This window comes from Molothrus ater, chromosome 20 (assembly GCF_012460135.2).
Source record: "Molothrus ater isolate BHLD 08-10-18 breed brown headed cowbird chromosome 20, BPBGC_Mater_1.1, whole genome shotgun sequence".
Classification (NCBI taxonomy): Eukaryota; Metazoa; Chordata; class Aves; order Passeriformes; family Icteridae; genus Molothrus; species Molothrus ater.
The window spans coordinates 769,126-785,531 of record NC_050497.2 but is presented as its reverse complement, the minus strand read 5'-3'; the positions used below and the strand labels follow the sequence as shown (position 1 = coordinate 785,531).

The 16,406-nt window shown below is 52.1% G+C and overlaps 1 protein-coding gene across 1 annotated transcript; it reads right to left on the bottom strand.

Annotated features, from left to right (window-relative positions):
• Positions 1-153: 153 nt before the first annotated feature.
• On the bottom strand, positions 154-16,132 carry NOXA1 (NADPH oxidase activator 1). Its single transcript, XM_036394293.1, has 15 exons — positions 15,959-16,132; positions 14,154-14,236; positions 12,748-12,856; positions 10,466-10,600; positions 9,325-9,432; positions 8,561-8,620; positions 7,964-8,001; positions 6,763-6,904; positions 4,992-5,045; positions 4,209-4,281; positions 4,019-4,077; positions 2,711-2,880; positions 1,607-1,712; positions 1,397-1,520; positions 154-1,179 (listed from the first exon to the last, which is right to left on the bottom strand). Exons 1-15 carry the CDS (start codon positions 16,130-16,132, stop codon positions 1,082-1,084), a joined length of 1,533 nt encoding a protein of 510 aa, XP_036250186.1. The 3' UTR covers positions 154-1,081.
• Positions 16,133-16,406: the final 274 nt, after the last annotated feature.

Here is a 16,406-nt window from a genome sequence, read left to right as displayed (position 1 = left end):
TGAGCAGAGGGATGACATCATCTGTATCCTGCCCTGTGCAAGATGTGCAATATTTTTGTAGTATGTGACAGAATCTCTTCCCAAATACACTGTCAGCTGTTGTTAAAAATACTTACTGGCATATCTCAGCAGAAAAACACAAGTGGAAGTTGATTTAAGAGTTGCCAACTCTGGCTCAGGGTTTATTTTATATTCAAGTTACATAGCCAAGTTTTGTCAAGACACCAAATCCAGAACAGGTTCCAGCTCCAGGCACTTGAGTGTTTTATTTAGATCAGCCCAGCCCAGCTGCAGGAATTGGACAGGGCTTTCACCTTTGCAGCACCAGCCCAGCACTGCACTTCCAGCCAGCCCTTTCTCCAGGGCTCTCCCAAAACCCAGAGCTGCTCTGAGCAGTGGGGATTTCCACAAGTGCCTATTTTCTCTGTGCTCCAAGATCTCACCTAGGCCTTAGGGCTTAAGAAAAGTGCCCAAGGCACCTGGCGAAGGAATGGTCAGGTCCATAGCTATGTGCTATGGAAGACAGTGGTCCTAACTCATGGTGTTATCCCATTGTTCCAAAAGCCTTTTGAAAGAGCAGCATCTCTTGCTGGTGGAGATAAGGTTATGTGACTCGAGAGCCTGGGGAATAGGGCTCTGCCCCCTGCTCCCAGCCAGCCAGCCTTGGCTTTGGGAGTGAGGCTCAGCTTCCCAGCCTCAACACCAGCAACAGGGAGAGGGAATGAGGACTTCCACCCAGAGGAACCTCCTCCCACTCAGGGGAACCTCCTCCCACACAGCAGCCTGAGCTCCCACATGGACAATTCCCACTGCCAAACCCCAGAGCCCTCTCCCTGCTCTCTGCTCTTCACAGATACATCTTTGGCAGTGTAAGCATGAAGTAAAAAATGCCAGGTCAGGGATCAGACTGTGGGAAATGCCATCACTGCTGGAACTGACCCCATGGATCTGAGTGGGAGATATGCCCTATCCAGGTACAGTACAGTAGAGCTCCTGGCTGTGCTGGCTGGGGCCCAAGTGAGCTGGGATGAGTGTCTCCCACCCCTGGGGGTGCAGCCAGGCAGGAAAAGGCTCCTGATTGCTATAGGAAAGCAGCATCACAGCTGGTCTGGGTGGCAAAGCATTTGGGGAAGATGCCAGTCTTGCCATTGCATCGTCCTTCCAGCCACTCCTCGTTCACTGGAAAACATACAGGAGCAGGAATGAGCCCTGGCCCATATGAGTGGGGTTAGTGAGAGTTTTCATGGCTGGAATTTAACTCTGGGAAAAACCTGGTGCGCGCCTGTAACTCCTGAGAGTATGAACCTGAGACAGTACTGGAGAGACCACATTTTCCCCACTGCCTCCCCAGAGCAGACTCCAAAAGCCTGGCCCAGCAGCAGGACTGGAGGGCTACCTTCAGAGAGGATATCCAGCACATCTCCCTTGCTGAACTCCAGGTCCCCTGGTCCCTGTGGCAGGTAAGAGTGCTGAGCCAGCATCTGGTAGAGAACAGGTCTGCCCGAGTGGGAGTCCGAGTCCTGCAGGAAAAAGCCAGCATGGAGGTTGCAAAGCAAAGCAGAGACTGGAGCCCAGCCCAGCGGAGACCTTGTCCCAGCCTACGTACCTGGCAACAGAGTATCAGCTTGCCCTCAATCAGCTGCTGCCACACCTTCCCCAGGTCTTCCTGTCCCAACACTGTCCCCAGCTCTGTGCCATCCAGGAGCCTGTAGCTGCAAGGGTTCATTAATGCTGAGCGAATACTTTCGTTTAAAGCCAAACTTGGAGGCCAGCCCAGCCCTCTGCCAACCTCAGTCTTCACAGTCCCCTTTGCAGACCAGTTCTGAGCTTGTCCCCTTGCACAGTGACATGGGGCCACCCCGCATGCTCAGCAGGCAAAAATGGCACTGTGGGGAGTGACACTGTCACCTCCTCCCACACAAACTTGAGGGAAAGATTCTAAACTCTCCTGATGCCACTGTGTGTCCCAAGGAGTGTCACAATCAGGAAGACCTCACCCCAGATCTTCTGCCTGAGTGCCAGTTTATTCTGCATTGATCCTTGTTACTGCAAAGGCTGAGCTGAGTGGGACAAAATCCAACCTGCAGCAGCTGCATCTACACAGAGTTTTTCCTTCTCCCATTTTCTTGACCATGGTACAGCTTCCTAGGAAAGATCCTTTAGGCTTCCAAGGCCCATAGAATCACAGAGTTGTAGAACGGTTTTGCTTGGAAGGGCCTTAAAGATAATTTAGTTTCAACCCCCTGCCATGGGCAGAGAATATTTCACTACACCAGGTTGCTCCAAGCTCCATTCAATCTGACCTTGAACACTTCCAGTGATGAGGAATCCACAATCTCTGTGGGCAACCTGTGCCAGGGCCTCACCACTCTTATATTAAATAATTTCTTCCTAATATCCCATCCAACCCTGCCCTCTGTCAGTTTGAAGCCATTCCCCCTTGTCATGTCACTCCATGCCTTTGTCATAAGTCCCTCTGCAGCCCTCCCTGAGCCCTTGATGTACTGGGAGGGGATTGCAAGAGGAATAGCATGTGCTTCCCCACAGGGATCACGTAGTTGTCCCACCCAAAGCCCACTGTGAGGTTTGCCCTCTGAGCAGACTGTGTGCTTTTGGCCCCAGATAAACGTTCCCAGGAGCCCAGAGGCAGCCGGATGCCCATGTCCTGAGGGGAGTGGCTGCTGGCCCATGCCACCCCACAGCCCCGTACCTGAGCGTGCCCCGCTGTGCCTGCTGAGCCAGCCTGTCCTGCAGCAGGGCCCGCAGGGCCGGCAGGGCCGGGGCCTCGCCTGCCCGCAGCACCAGCGAGCACTCACAGCGCAGCCGCAGCACCGCCGGCCTGTCTGCGCCTGCGGGGGCCTCCCCGCACCCCGGGGGGACCTGCGGGGAGATGGGCTCAGTCAGGGTGGAGAATCAGAGTATCCTGAGCTGGGAGGGACCCACCAGGATCCCCCAGCCCAGCCCCTGGTCCTGCCCAGACCCCCCAGCAGCCCCAGCCTGGGCATCCCTGGCAGCGCTGCCCAAAGGCTCCTGGAGCTCTGGCAGCCTCGGGGCCGTGCCCATTCCCTGGGGAGCCTGGGCAGTGCCAGCACCCTCTGGGGGAAGAACCCAGACTGACTATGAAGTTCATGGACTAAGAAGAACCACAACTGACTAACAAACCCAACTGACAATATCTGCTCTCATACCAAGAGAGGTGACACAGGCACAATCCCTCATCTCTGTGCTACCATATTGCAGTAGAACAGCATCAAAATGCAGACCTGAATTTCAAAGTGGGAACTTTGGATTCAAAGCATGGGATCAAATGTTCCTCCTGTGACTCAGGAATTCTGGTTTTGGTTCTGATTTTACAGATACCTCCTAAACCCAAAATTGTATGAGCAGGGCCCCAATTCCTCCAGCCAGCTGGAGAGGAGCAGCCACATTCCTCTGTTGTGCTACCTTCCGGCTGAACTACACCTGAAAAAATTACCCCAAAAGCCCCAAAAATAGGTGTGGCAGAGCTGACCTGCAGCTGAGGGACAGAGGTGGTGTCCCAAGAGGGTCACAGGAGTCATTCCAGGACCATCACATGCAGGGGCTGGCAAGGGCATGGAAGTACCTCAGAGGACATTACCCAACAGGGCAAATTTGAATGAACTGTGCTATCCAGACTGATAGGGACAGAAAATGGGACACAGGAAGAGGGGGGAAGGGACAGCAGGGCGTTCAAAGACAACTGCCTCTTGCAAAGTGGGCTGTAAAGCATGTGCACAAGAACTCATGCATTTGGTGCTCCTGGTGCCTCGGAGGGTGGCAACAGGTCAACCTTGGGCTGTCTCACAAAGTGGGATGGTCACAAACTGGGAGGAAAGACCACATGGGAGCCTCTCTTTAGAATGGAAAAGTGGTCAGAGGAAGGAGGTTTTTTCCCAGTGATTTGGGAGCAGCTCAGGAATTCTGGGCAAGAATCTTGCACTCTTCCCAGTCCTGGTCTCCTGAGGCTGTGCCAGCTTCAGCCCGTGGAACACCTCACCTTAGAGTCCATGTGGGCACTGGCATCATTGACAGAGGCATTTTCTTCCCCAGGAGGACCTGCAGAACAGCACAAAGGCAGGGTAACAGCCTTGTAGTCAGCAGAGGCTGCAGTGGGGCCACCACCTTCTCACGCCCCCTAAAGAGCAGGGTTTGGGCACAGCTTCACCCACTGAGGGCCCAGGGATTACCTGGCTTCTGCTTCATGGGGAGGCGGCTGGGAGGCACCTGGGCAGGAGGAAGGGGAATCCCAGTGCTGATCTTCTGCAACAGAACAGCATCAGAATGGAGAGGGCAGAAAATGGGAGCCTGGACAAGGCTGGTGTGTGACAGGCTGCAGCCAGCTACAGACTTGTGGGTGTAACTCCAGAGAAAGCCTCAGGGAGAGCTGCTCATTGAATGGTTGGATGAGTTGGAGCAATAAGGCTCTTGAGGGCAGAGGTCTGGGGACACTTTCCTGGCACCCTGCTCCCTGCTGGGCTGGTGCTGGAACAGAAGGAGGCTGCTCACACTGCTCTGAGGCTCTCCCCACTTGGGCTGGTTGACAGTGACACAGCCATGGAACAAACACCCAAGTGTGTACCAGGGGTTCATTTGGAGGGGGAAAAATAACAACTAAAACATCATTGCAACATCAGGACAAGCATGTGCTTTGAAAACTCCCTCACAGGAAATGGGGCAGAGCTGCACCCTTCCACACTGGGTTCAGATGGAAAATGATTGGGATAAATGTGTGGCTATGCCTGTGGTGGAGATGAGGGATGAAGTTCTTCCGAGTCAAAGGGATTTTTCATACTCCTAACTCTTCTGTTGCTCCCACTCAAGAGCATTTGATCTTCAGTCAATAGTCTCAGTGCTTCATACTCTACGTTTCTCTTACAGAGTTGTCCTATCCTGTGATAATTTTACAGATAAATGCCCCAAATGTATGTCTTGGTCCCTCCCTCCCCCTGGCTGCAAGGTTGCCAGCTCACCCATTTATCCATCCTTGAGGCAGGCTCCAGGAGAGAGCTCGGGATGTGCAGCTTCTGCAGAGGGACATGGAGCAGAGCAGGGTGAGAGAGGAGCCCAGCAACCCCAGCCCAGCCCCAGCACTGCCTATCACCCTATGGCCACACAAATGTGCCTGAGCCACCCAAGTGCTCAGTGCTCACAAACTGCTGGACAAAATCCAATGATCCTTCTGCAGCTTTTCCTGCTGAGAGCAGAGCTGCTGCTGAAGTGGCTGCAGTGGAACAGACCAAACACCCACCAAATCCCTGCTCCCAAGACAGAGCTCAGGCAGAGAGCAGCAAGGATGCCCAGGGATACCAGTCCAACAGCATTTCTGTGTCTTCTGACAATCACTGCTGCTCATTTCAACTGAGCACTGTAATTTTTTGCTTACAATGCTATGCTTTTTTTTTTTCCTGTTGAGAGTCTATATTTATTTTTTCTACATTGAATTTCACCTGGCACTTCACTGAGCAGTCAACCAGCACATCCAAATACTTGTGTAACTGTTCCTGTTAGCTCCAGATGCTTCAGGCTCTTCCCCTATTCCTGTATCACTTAGGAATATGCTAAATACTTATGTCACAGAGGATTTGCTGTGGGGACATAATTTTTTTTAAATGAAAGGAAGAAAAACCTGTTCCATTATATCCAATTTTTAATTCCGTATTTTTATCAGTCCTCAGAGCACTGCCTCAATTGCTCAAACACCTTACTGGTTTATAATGGGCTAATGAAGAATCTTGTGAGTTTTTGAAAGATAGGCAGGTAATACATTCACTGAACCTAATCCAGGTATACAACAAGTATACCTGGATTCTAGTTCACTTTCAAAAAGTGAACTAGACAGGTGAGAAATGGCTTCTGCCCTCTTATGTTTATCTGTTTCTATTCAGTCTGTTTACACTACAGCTCCCTGGCCTGCAGGAAGATGTCAGATTTGTTGGGCTCTAAGTCCTTAGGACTTCCCTAGAGCCGTTCATAAATCCTGCCTGTACAGCTGAAACTGTCCCCAAACCTTCCCAAAGTTCATTGAACAGAGGCACTACAGACCAGGTAAGGACCAGCCCAGCTCCCCAGCTCCATCAGAGCTCTCAGGGAATAAATCCTGCTCTAAATGGTGGTCCTTGGTGAGGTCTGCTATGCTACAACTCCACAATAGGATCCCCTACGGATCCAGAGGCCATCCTTGTGGATCTACAGAGGTGAATGGCAGAGGCCGGTGAGAGCCCAGTGTCAGGAAATCTGGGGGGTGTGGGAAGGAGCTCCTGAGGGGTGTGCTCAGGGCGGCTGGGGCCAAGCCCTGCCCTCGGGGCCGTGTCCCTGTCCTGCCCTCGGGGCCGTGTCCATCCCCCAGCACCCTCGGGGCCGTGTCCCTGTCCTGCCCTCAGGGCCGTGTCCATCCCCCAGCACGCTTGGAGCCGTGTCCCTGTCCTGCCCTCGGGGCCGTGTCCCTCCCTCAGCACCCTCGGGGCCGTGTCCCTGTCCTGCCCTCAGGGCCGTGTCCATCCCCCAGCACGCTTGGAGCCGTGTCCCTGTCCTGCCCTCGGGGCCATGTCCCTCCCTCAGCACCCTCGGGGCCGTGTCCCTGTCCTGCCCTCGGGGCCGTGTCCCTCCCTCAGCGCCCTCGGGGCCGTGTCCCTCCCTCAGCACCCTCGGGGCCGTGTCCCTGTCCTGCCCTCGGGGCCGTGTCCCTGTCCTGCCCTCGGGGCCGTGTCCCTCCCTCAGCGCCCTCGGGGCCGTGTCCCTCACCTGCCCGTCGTGGATGGCCGTGGCCCAGCCGTCTGCCGCTCTGCCCAGCACGAACACCAGGCTCCCGGCCGCCACCTCCGGCCCCGGCGGCTGCTCGGGGCGGTACCGGGAGAGCACTCGGTGATAGCCCGACTCGGCCTCCCTGCGGGGAGAGGGGAGCGCTGACCGGCCTGGGGCGCGGTGCTGACGGCTCCGAGCCACCACACTGCACCGGCCCCAGCTGGCACGGGCTGCAAAGTGAGGGTGCTGGGAAATTGGGATTTCCATTGCTGCTCTCCGGTCCAACTAGGAACAAAAGGGGCTTGGGAAACCCTGATTTGCCAAATGCAGCTGCATTTTCATCGTACTGATAAACAATGTCAAGATCAAAACATTGATCGACACTGCCCTGAAGTACTGCTGGTGCAATGTCACCGAAACAAATTACTTTCTTGAGGTTTGAACATGATTTTGGCTTAGGACACTAGGGCTGGTTGTGAGTATTTGGAATTGTCCTGGGAATTAAGATGGGAAATGTGGAAGAGGCTAACAGCAGGCCTGTTAGCTAAAGGAGTGAGAAGAAGCTGAGAAGCAAGAAGAAGCTGATAAGGATCTTTTTCTAAAGCTGTAACTAAGGAGACCAAGAGAAGTGAGGAATTGAAGAAAGATAAGAAGAGAACCTTGCAGCTGGATGAAGTATTTTTAGAAAGTTAGCTGAAGTCACTGTAACTTTTCACCAATGGTGTTATGTTGATTTATTGTAGCCAATAGTTAAGGGAGAAGAAGTATAAACAATTAGAAAGTGTATAAAAGGTCAGCCATGTTCGATAATAAAGAGTTGCCATCTGAGACTGATTGTAGTCTCTGCTTTGTGTTGTGACCACCTGGACAATGACATGGAAAGCTGAGCATCCTCTGCCACAGACCTGGGCAGGCCCCACAACCTCTGTCTGCTCCCATTCCCCAGGCATGCCACGATCCATGCTGGTCTCCCAAGACCATTGAATCAAATCCTGCAAACTGCCCAGAGGCTTTTGCAGAGATAACAGGGACCTGCAGCTCCTTTGCAGCCACAGAAGCCTTTGTGTGTTTGTCATTCACTCACCCCTGGTCAGAGTGGTTGTGGATCCCTTGGAGTCTTCACACAAAGCAGCCAGAGAATAAAAGACTTTCTAAACAGTAGTGAGAGAAGGGTAAGACCAAGGTGGAACTGAACACTCACCGCAGAGCATTGGCACTGGGTTCATAAAAGCCCTGTTTCTGTGGGAGAAACAACAGGATCTGTTTGTAAAAGTGCCTCCTACAGCAGCAGTGCCACCTTACCTCCTGACTGTGCTATTTTGTCTTTACTCTTGACCCCATTTGTCATTCCACACCACCCAGAAAAAGTCTGCGGCTCCACACCTTACAAGGATGTGCCTTCTCTTCCTTCCCCTCCCTCTTTATCTCATCAGGAAGTAAGACAATCTCTTCCCCCTCCCCTGGTTCCAAGGAACTCCCAGCACAGTGGGAGGCAGCTGTGCTCACACTGACACATTTACTGAAGTGATGAGCAGAGACAGGCTAAGCACAGCAAAGCACTGCTGTTTTGACATGGTGAAGATCCAAAAATGCATCTTTAAAGGGCTGGAGATTCCCATCACTGAGTCCCTTACAGCCAGTGCTGAGCCTGGCTCTGAACATCCCCATGGATCCAGGCTGGTATTACACTGGTTTTACCAAGAGTCCACTCTTCCTTCCCCTGATGGTTTGGATCTGAGCTCCTTTCTGGAGCTCCATGACAGCTCCGTTCCTCCTCTCACAGCCCTGTCCTGCTCACCTGAGGCCTGAGAGGCTCAAAGCCAATGTACTCATCGTTGGGAATGATGGATGAGATGACCTGTTGGACAACAAAGCAATCAGTGAATCTAGGCTGGACAGAGATTCCCAAACTTCATCCAAGATTATCTGCTCAGACCCATTTCCTTCTGGTATCCCAAGGTCAGGCAAAATGTGGAGCTGTACATGCAGTGGGAGAGGCAGAGCTGGATTCCCAAGGCAACCTCAACCATTTGTGTCCCATTTTTTAAGTCTTTCCAAGGTTTCTTTAAAAGTATGTGAATTTATTACTTTCCCTTTCTTTTATTTGTTTTGGAGCTCTCTGTTCTGACTGCACTGGTCACAGAAAAGGTCAGAGAAATTCTCTGCTGTCTTGTTTTAGGGGATGTGACAAAGCATTTGTCCCCTGAGTGCCAACCTGTCCCCCTGGGAATGCAGGACTGAGCAGCAGCATGCTGGGACAATGTGCCCCTCTTAAAAACGTTATTGTCAGCAAAAAGGCAACCACAGGTTCCCAGAGTATCTGCTCAGCCTTTCAGACTTTAAAGTGACCAAGACTGGAAAGGTATTTTAGTGCCAAAGTGCATTTTTTGGTAGAAGGGGTAGCAATTCTAACAAATTTTGGCTTCTGTGTCCTGACTGCCTGGACTGGCTGCAAGCTCTGCCAATCCTGCTCTGGGTGCCCACACAGCACTGCTCTCTGGAGATGGCAGAGGCAAGATTTTTTTCTGCTGCTGTTAATCATGACAATTACGTGCCTGTTACCTTGGGTTTACCCAGGAAATCTTTTGAATCCAGCTGCTCAACTTCCTTCTTTCGTGGTCTGAAAAGCTCCCCAAGAGGAACCAGCATGGGCTCTAAAAACAGGTGGTCCTGGGGTGGGGAGAGCAGGTGAAGGAAAAACCATCAATTTGCATTGAATGAAACATCAGAGCCCTGAAAAGCAAATACAGCTTAGGTGTGCAAGAGCAGCTCCAGGAAGATATTGGGGCAAAAGTTTCAGCTGTGAACTCGACAAAGGCCACTCAGGCTCCACAAAAGCAGGAGCAAACTGAGAGCTCAGCAGCCCCTCCCCAGTGTGGAGGCAAGGACTGACACTGCTGGCACGGGGTGGGTGGGAAGGGGGGCAGCACAGGAAGGTTTATCAAACAGATCTTCTAAACAGCTTTTCTGTTTGCTTTCAGATGTTTTCTGTTCAGCCACTGTGTAGCATGCTAATAGCAAATATAAATAATACACTGGAAAAGCACAAATGTGATGCCAGAAGAGATTATGAGATTAAAAACAAAGTGATGAATCCTTCAGGAAGAGTAAATCAGAGATCTGCAAATGTTTTCAGATCATAAAGGAGTCCAACAGGAAACTTTTACTTAGAAGCAGCAGTTGGGTGTGAAACATTTTCACACCCAACTTAAGCTCTAAAAGTGCTTGACATTAATATCTGAGCTGCCACCAATTGTTCCTGAGGCCAAAGGGACTCAAAAGAAGCCAGTCAGTGCCACGAAAAGGGAGAATCTCCAGGCCTGCATTTGTAGGGGTTCTGCACTTGAAGCATTGCACAAAGAAACTGGTTTTGCAGGACAAGTACAAATGGAACTGAGCTCCTGAACGTGAGGGACCAGGAAGCCATGTCCCCTGCCTCAGAGGTCATCCCAAAATTCTTCACTATGGTGTTTCTGGGCAGTGAAGCACCTGGGGAAGATGGAGTTCCTCGATCACCTGAAGCCCTGGTTTGGCAGAGCATCATGTACAAATGGCTTAGACCGTGCTAGCAGGTGGCCAAGCAGGTGGGTGGATGGCAGGAACATGCAGGTGTCAAAAGTTGTCTCAAAATGACAACTTTTAGTACACATCCCTGAGCTGAAGCCCAATGCACACTCCCAGGAGCGCACAGAGGTGGCCTTACCTGCACCCGCTCAAGGGCCAGCTCCAGGATTGCTGTTCTTCTTTCAGGTCTCCACACAACAGCCTTCTCCAGGGTGACCCTGGCCTCCTGCCACTGCTGCAGGTGGCACTGCACTGCTGCAGTGCTGTACAGCACCTGGAGTGGGCACAGGGAGGGGACTGAGAGGGCCAGGACCAAGGGACATCCAACACGTCCTCCTGAGCTCAGCCAAGAAACAGGGACAGGCACTAAAGCACCAAGAGTTCAGTAACAGGAGAGGCTCTCTGAGCAGCAGAGCTGGGAACATTTCACAATCAGAAAGGAAAAATAAAAGCTTGGGTGTGCTGGAGCTGCTGGTCAGGGTGATGAGAGACATGAGGGGAAGAGAGACAGCAGGGGAAGACTCTGGTACCACACTTCAATTCTGATCCTTCCTGCAGCCAAAAGGCCAGGAAGCTTTCCTTGGGTGTTTTTCTGCATGAAACTAGGTAATGATTTTTGTGATCCTGACTCCCTGTCACTGCAAAATAACTTAACTGAAACTATTTCATGTTGTAGTGGGCTGTGAATGTGCAAACTGTCAGCTGTAGCTTGTCACCCTTCAGCAGCATGTCAGTCTGTTCCTGGGGAAGAGCAGGCTGTGGGAGTGTTGCAGATGGGCTGTTGGGGAGCTGTGGTCTATACTGAGAGTGGGAGATCTCTCCCTGTCACTGACCAGCTGGGCCACAGCCAGAGCACTGTCAGACAGTTCCTTATCTCCTGTGATAGGGTTATCAGCTGGGAATTGAGGTGTGTACCTGGCTGCACGCCCTGCTCAGGACAAGGCTCGAGCTCATAGGATGCTTTTCCTTTACTCCTTAACCATGGCAGTAGAAGACTCTGTCTGGGAGTGTGGGGAATGGCAACGCTGAGCACGTACAGGAACTGCAGGGACAGGCCCTCTCGGGAGGCAAGGCAGCAGTTCTCACTCAGTCAGAAGTGTCACAGCCTTGCAGGAGGCAAATATTTCTGGGTTTTCAAAGCACACATGTATCTCCCACGAGGAGATCACCTGCAGCACGTGACAGGCTGTGCATGGGGAAAGCTGATGGCACAGTTCTGCTGGAGGATGATTGTATATTTTGAAAAATGAGCTCCAGGTAAGAATGAGATACACCTGAATCAGGATGCTGATCCCAACTGTGGAGGACCAGCCCATGTCCTGGTGATGCCTGGAGTAAGGGGTCGTGTGTCCACACCAGGAAGGGCCCCAGCCTCGGGACACTCCTAAGCCCTGCCCCTTTCCCAGGGAACTGCTCATTTCCAAGAGAAGGCAGTGCTGTGGCACTGAAGCTGTTAAAGCCAGGGAGGTTTGGGTAATACCACGGATGCCAAGGATAGCTTCCTCCTGCCAGGTAAAGGGTGCTTGAAAATTGCTGAGATGCTTGGCTGGAGTTACACAATGACTCCTCATTCTCACGGAAGTAAGGAGTTAAATCTCTTTCCTGTATCTGCTTTCCAATCTTTGTGTGTGGACTCAGAGAAAACAAAATGAACCCTTCCAGTAAAGGACAGTTTTTAGGAATCCTTTACATATGTCCAAATATTACAAAAATTTACAATCGATTCAGCCTTTGAGCTTCCTTGAACAGGATGTGGCAGGTTGGCCCTGTGTGACAGTAAGAGGTACAGGATGAAGCATTACAAACACAGCCTGAGCACGGGGTGCAAGTTCAGGTACAGAGGGAATATTAAGATCAGTTGCTGCAGTTGAAAGAGGCTTTCATGCACCTGACTTTCCTACAGCCCACATTTTGCATCAGTGCTGTTCTCATCTGTCAATGAACTCTGAGCACTGAGGAGTTCACTAAACTTCCATGTGTATTTACACCCAAGTGTAAATATTACACAGAATTCCAGACTGGTTTGGGTTGGGAAGGATCTTAAAGCTCCCAGTTCCACCCCTGCCATGGCAAGGACACCTTCTACAGACCAGGTTGCTCCAAGCCTCATCCAGCCTGGCCTTGGACATTTCCAAGGATGGGGCAGCCATCACTTTGTCAGATACAGAGAAAATAAAAACCCCTCAATATAGAAATTCCTGTGCACCTGCTCTGAACAGTTTTACTTTGCAAACTGCATCATTTGCTAAACTTTCCAGAGATCATGTTGGTTTACAACTTTTATGATTAAATTACTTTTTAAAAAGTGCAATCAGAATATTTTTACAGTTCTAATGTACTTTCTTGAAAAATTCTTGGGTCACTAATGCCTGGTACTGATACCCCCAACAATGGGGAAGGATTGCTGAGCCAGGCTCTTACCTCCCAGGCATAGAGGATGTGCCTCAGCCCCAGCTGCTTGTAATCAATGAAGGGATTTTCTCTTAGGTGACTGAAGGCCATGTGATAGTCAGAGAGAGCTTCTTCATACCTGCAATGCAGAGGTGACACAAGAAACTGAGCCTAAAACAGCTGGAGGCTGTTTAAAAAGCTTAAAAATCACACTAGCAAATAACGTGTGTTCTGCTCTGCAGCCTGTGCAAGGAGAGCTGCACCAGAGATGTGTTATAAAGAGCCAAGGTTACCCACTGCTGGGAGCTCCCTGCCTGTCCCAGCACGTGTTCCAGGAGGATTGAGGGCTGGGAACCTGACTGATGGGGACCAGGGAGGGCACACACATGGCCAGAGCATTGAAACTGAGAAACTTGAAATTTAGAACCTCAACATTTAGAAATTTAGAGAACCTCTCTGGATAAGGAGGGTATTAGTCTGAATTTACACCATCTATGCAACTGAAATCGAAGCAGGTGCCCACTGAGGCTGCAGTGGTGAAAGGAAGGGCCCAGGAAGGGCTGTGCAGTGGGCACCTGGCCAAGAGAAGGTGCCCAGGTGGGTGTTGGTGGGTGGGAGCAGTTTCTGATGAAGGAAGGAGCCCTGAGGGCTGGAGGCCATCAGCCCTTTGGGCAGGAAGCAGCTGCCAGTGTGCTGCCCCTGCAGTGGCTGTGCTTGGGGCACATTTGTTTCTGCTGCTGGTGGAGCAGCTCCAGAGAGCCACAGCCCCTCTCCTGGAAAAGCCAGAACTGCTGACTTTGACTGCCTTCCAGAAATAAAGACAGGCATTTTGTGGAGATTAAAGTCTGGGAAATATGGGGAAAACAAGGGGAAAGACAATAGCTGATCTCAAAGATAAGACAAGATCTCTAAAATACTTCACCCAGCTCCCTGAGGAGGATGTCACTGTGATTTAACCGTGGAAACAATGAGTAATCAATCCCATGACACTTCTGGAGCAACCTCAATGTTTTATCAATGAGACTGAGATCAGGCCCCTGAAGTCTGCTGGCAGGAGAGTGTGCAGGCTGCATTTTTAGGAAGGCCAGACTCATGTGTGTCATGTGAAGACATACCAAGCAGCAAAATTATATTTTTTTAAATTTCTAGAGAAAATCTGAATGGCAACATAACATTGTGGCAGCCTTGCATGCAGGAATCTCTGTCTGTAGGGGACAGCAACGCCATGTGTCAACCACCCCAGAGTTGTGCAGCTCTTATCAGAGATAAGACTTGCTGACCTGTGACAGAGTTTCCAAGGCTAAAGCAGATCCTGTGAACCCTGTGAGGTTGCTGGAAGAAGCGAATTTTGGAATCAAAGAATCATTTAGGTTTAGGAATAAAGCAGGACTGAAAGGAGAGAACCAAAGACTGCACTGGCTGTGCACCGCACTCACATTTCCAGCTGCAGGTGGACAAATCCTCTCTGGAAGTAGCCCACAGCCAGGGAGTTGTCCTTCTCAATGGTTTTATTGAATGCCTGAGGAGTAAAACACAGGCAGGGCCCAGCTGGGATGTGTCCTGTCAGTGCCTGGGCACACACACCCAGCCAGCCCCTTCCCAGCTGCCCTCCCAGAGGCAACCCCTGGGCTCCTGCCCAGCTCTGAGGGCTGGGCACAGCTCCCAGCCATCCTTCAGGTCTTGGCTCTGTGTGAGCTGAGCTGCAGGCTTTTACCCCTCCTTGCTACAATGGACTGGATATAAATGAGCTGCATTCGCCATCTGGCTTCTTAAAATGGGAAAACTGTAGCCTGCAGCAGAGTTGACCAGTGGGAGCAGCAGGACTGGCCAGGCTGGGGAAGGCTGAAGTGATGAAAGAGTGAGAGGGAGGAAGCTGCAGTGCTTCTCACAATGGCCTCTAAGTCAGTATTTCTGCTTCAGTGCCCCAGCTAACCACAGGCAGTGCTTGTGGTAGCAGCTCGTGGTTCAGTGTGCTGGGAGAGCCAGGAGTCCTCCTGGGGCAGCATCAGGGCTGTGCTCCTTCCCTTGCCACTGCAGACACCTCGTGGGGATAACAAGTGCTGAAAGCCCAGCCCTGCTGCCCTGCTCTGCAGGGGAAGGTGAGTCCCTGTGACCCCACACACCGTGCTGGAATGTCTGCCTGCCTGGGCCATACCTGAAATAACAACAACCAACCCCTGATCCACACGGAAGTAGAGCTGAGCTTCTTCCCAGTCCCTGCCCCTTGACTGGGGCTCAGAAGTCACTCCTGAGCTCTCTCCCTCACCTCCATGGCCCCACTGTGTCCCAAACAGCCACTGCCTGCCCAGAGCTCCACTGCGCTGCCCCAGCCCCTCAGCACAGCCTCAGCGGCTCCTTACGCTGTTTGAGAAAGGTTTATCTGCATCTCCTCCCTGGAGACAGATGAATGGATGGATGTACAGACACACCAGGTGCTGTCACAAAAAGGCTTTTCCTCAGGGCACCTCCTCTCCCTTCCCAAGGGCAGTGGTTTTCCGGCACAGCAGCTTTGTTCTGGCAGTCTCCACAGCCAGGCAACATATCTGTACTTTGAAAGTACACCCATCTCATGTCCAAACCCATGGCTACAGAACAGCTATTGGACAATCTTTTTCCTGCTTTGATTTAAAGCTACAATACATTTTTAATTTATTGTGCATGTCCAGTGGGTTGAGGTGGTCTCCTGGAATCAGGCAGGCTGAGCTTCAGAGGTGTGGTTTTCACATGATAACGAGCTAAATTCACCTAAAGGACAGGATTTTAACTGATATAGCTTTAACAAAAGTTAAGGTATATAGCCAGATGCAGTTTCCAGTATCTAATTTAACTACTCTCTATTATCTTGTTTCAAAATGATTCTGCCCACTGATCTGGATTTTCATAGTATTTAGAGAACCATGGAATCACAGAATCATTAAGGTTGGAAAAGGCCTCAAAGATCGAGTCCAACTGTGAACCGGGCATCACTGAGTGTACCACTGAACCCTGTCCTCGACGGCCACATCCGCCTTTTTAACTTCCACCTTTTTCACTTCTCAGTGATTCACTCAGTTAAACCTTTTCCTCCAACCATTCATCCTTCAACATCTCCGCTCGCATTCCCGCTGGACACGCAGGACGCGAAACGCCGGATTCCAGATCTACTTTCAGCACCGCTCCCCCCCGAGGCGGACCCGGGGGAGCCGAGCCGCCCATGCCCGAGATCCCCCCGCGGGGATCCCCCCGCTCCCGGCCCGCTCACCCGCAGGGCCGCCTCGGGCCGCCCGGCCAGCAGCTGCACGCAGCCCACGTTGAAGCAGATCCTGGCCGGAGGCTCCGCGATGCCGCCGAACGCGTCCAGGGCAGCGTCCCAGTGCCCGCGGTCCGCCGCCCGCACGGCCTCGTGCCAGCGCCGCACCAGCTCCCGGTACGCCATGACCGGGGTGCGGGAACGGGAACGGCCGCCGGGAACGGGAAACGGGAACGGAGCCGCGCGGGGCCGCACCTGCCGCTCGCCCGCGCCTCACCTGCCGGGGCGGGGCGGGAGAGCGCGGCCACCTCTGCCCGCTCCGCTCCTCCCCTGGGCGGCGGGGGGAGACACCGAGCCCGCCACGAGACACGGACCGGGAAGAGGGGACACTGAGCCTGGAATGGGACACGGACCCCACAGTGGGACATGGACCGGGAATGGGACACGGACCACGGGAAGG

What these genes read in the sequence shown, in the direction of transcription:
- NOXA1 (XM_036394293.1), bottom strand. Translation starts at nt 16,132, where the DNA reads ATGGCGTACCGGGAGCTGGTGCGGCGCTGGCACGAGGCCGTGCGGGCG. An exon ending in ACATCCTCTATGCCTGGGAG is followed by an intron (nt 10,601 to 12,747) that starts GTAAGAGCCTGG and finishes TGCCCACTCCAG; the next exon opens with GTGCTGTACAGCACTGCAGC. An exon ending in CCTCAAGGATGGATAAATGG is followed by an intron (nt 4,282 to 4,991) that starts GTGAGCTGGCAA and finishes GTTCTGTTGCAG; the next exon opens with AAGATCAGCACTGGGATTCC.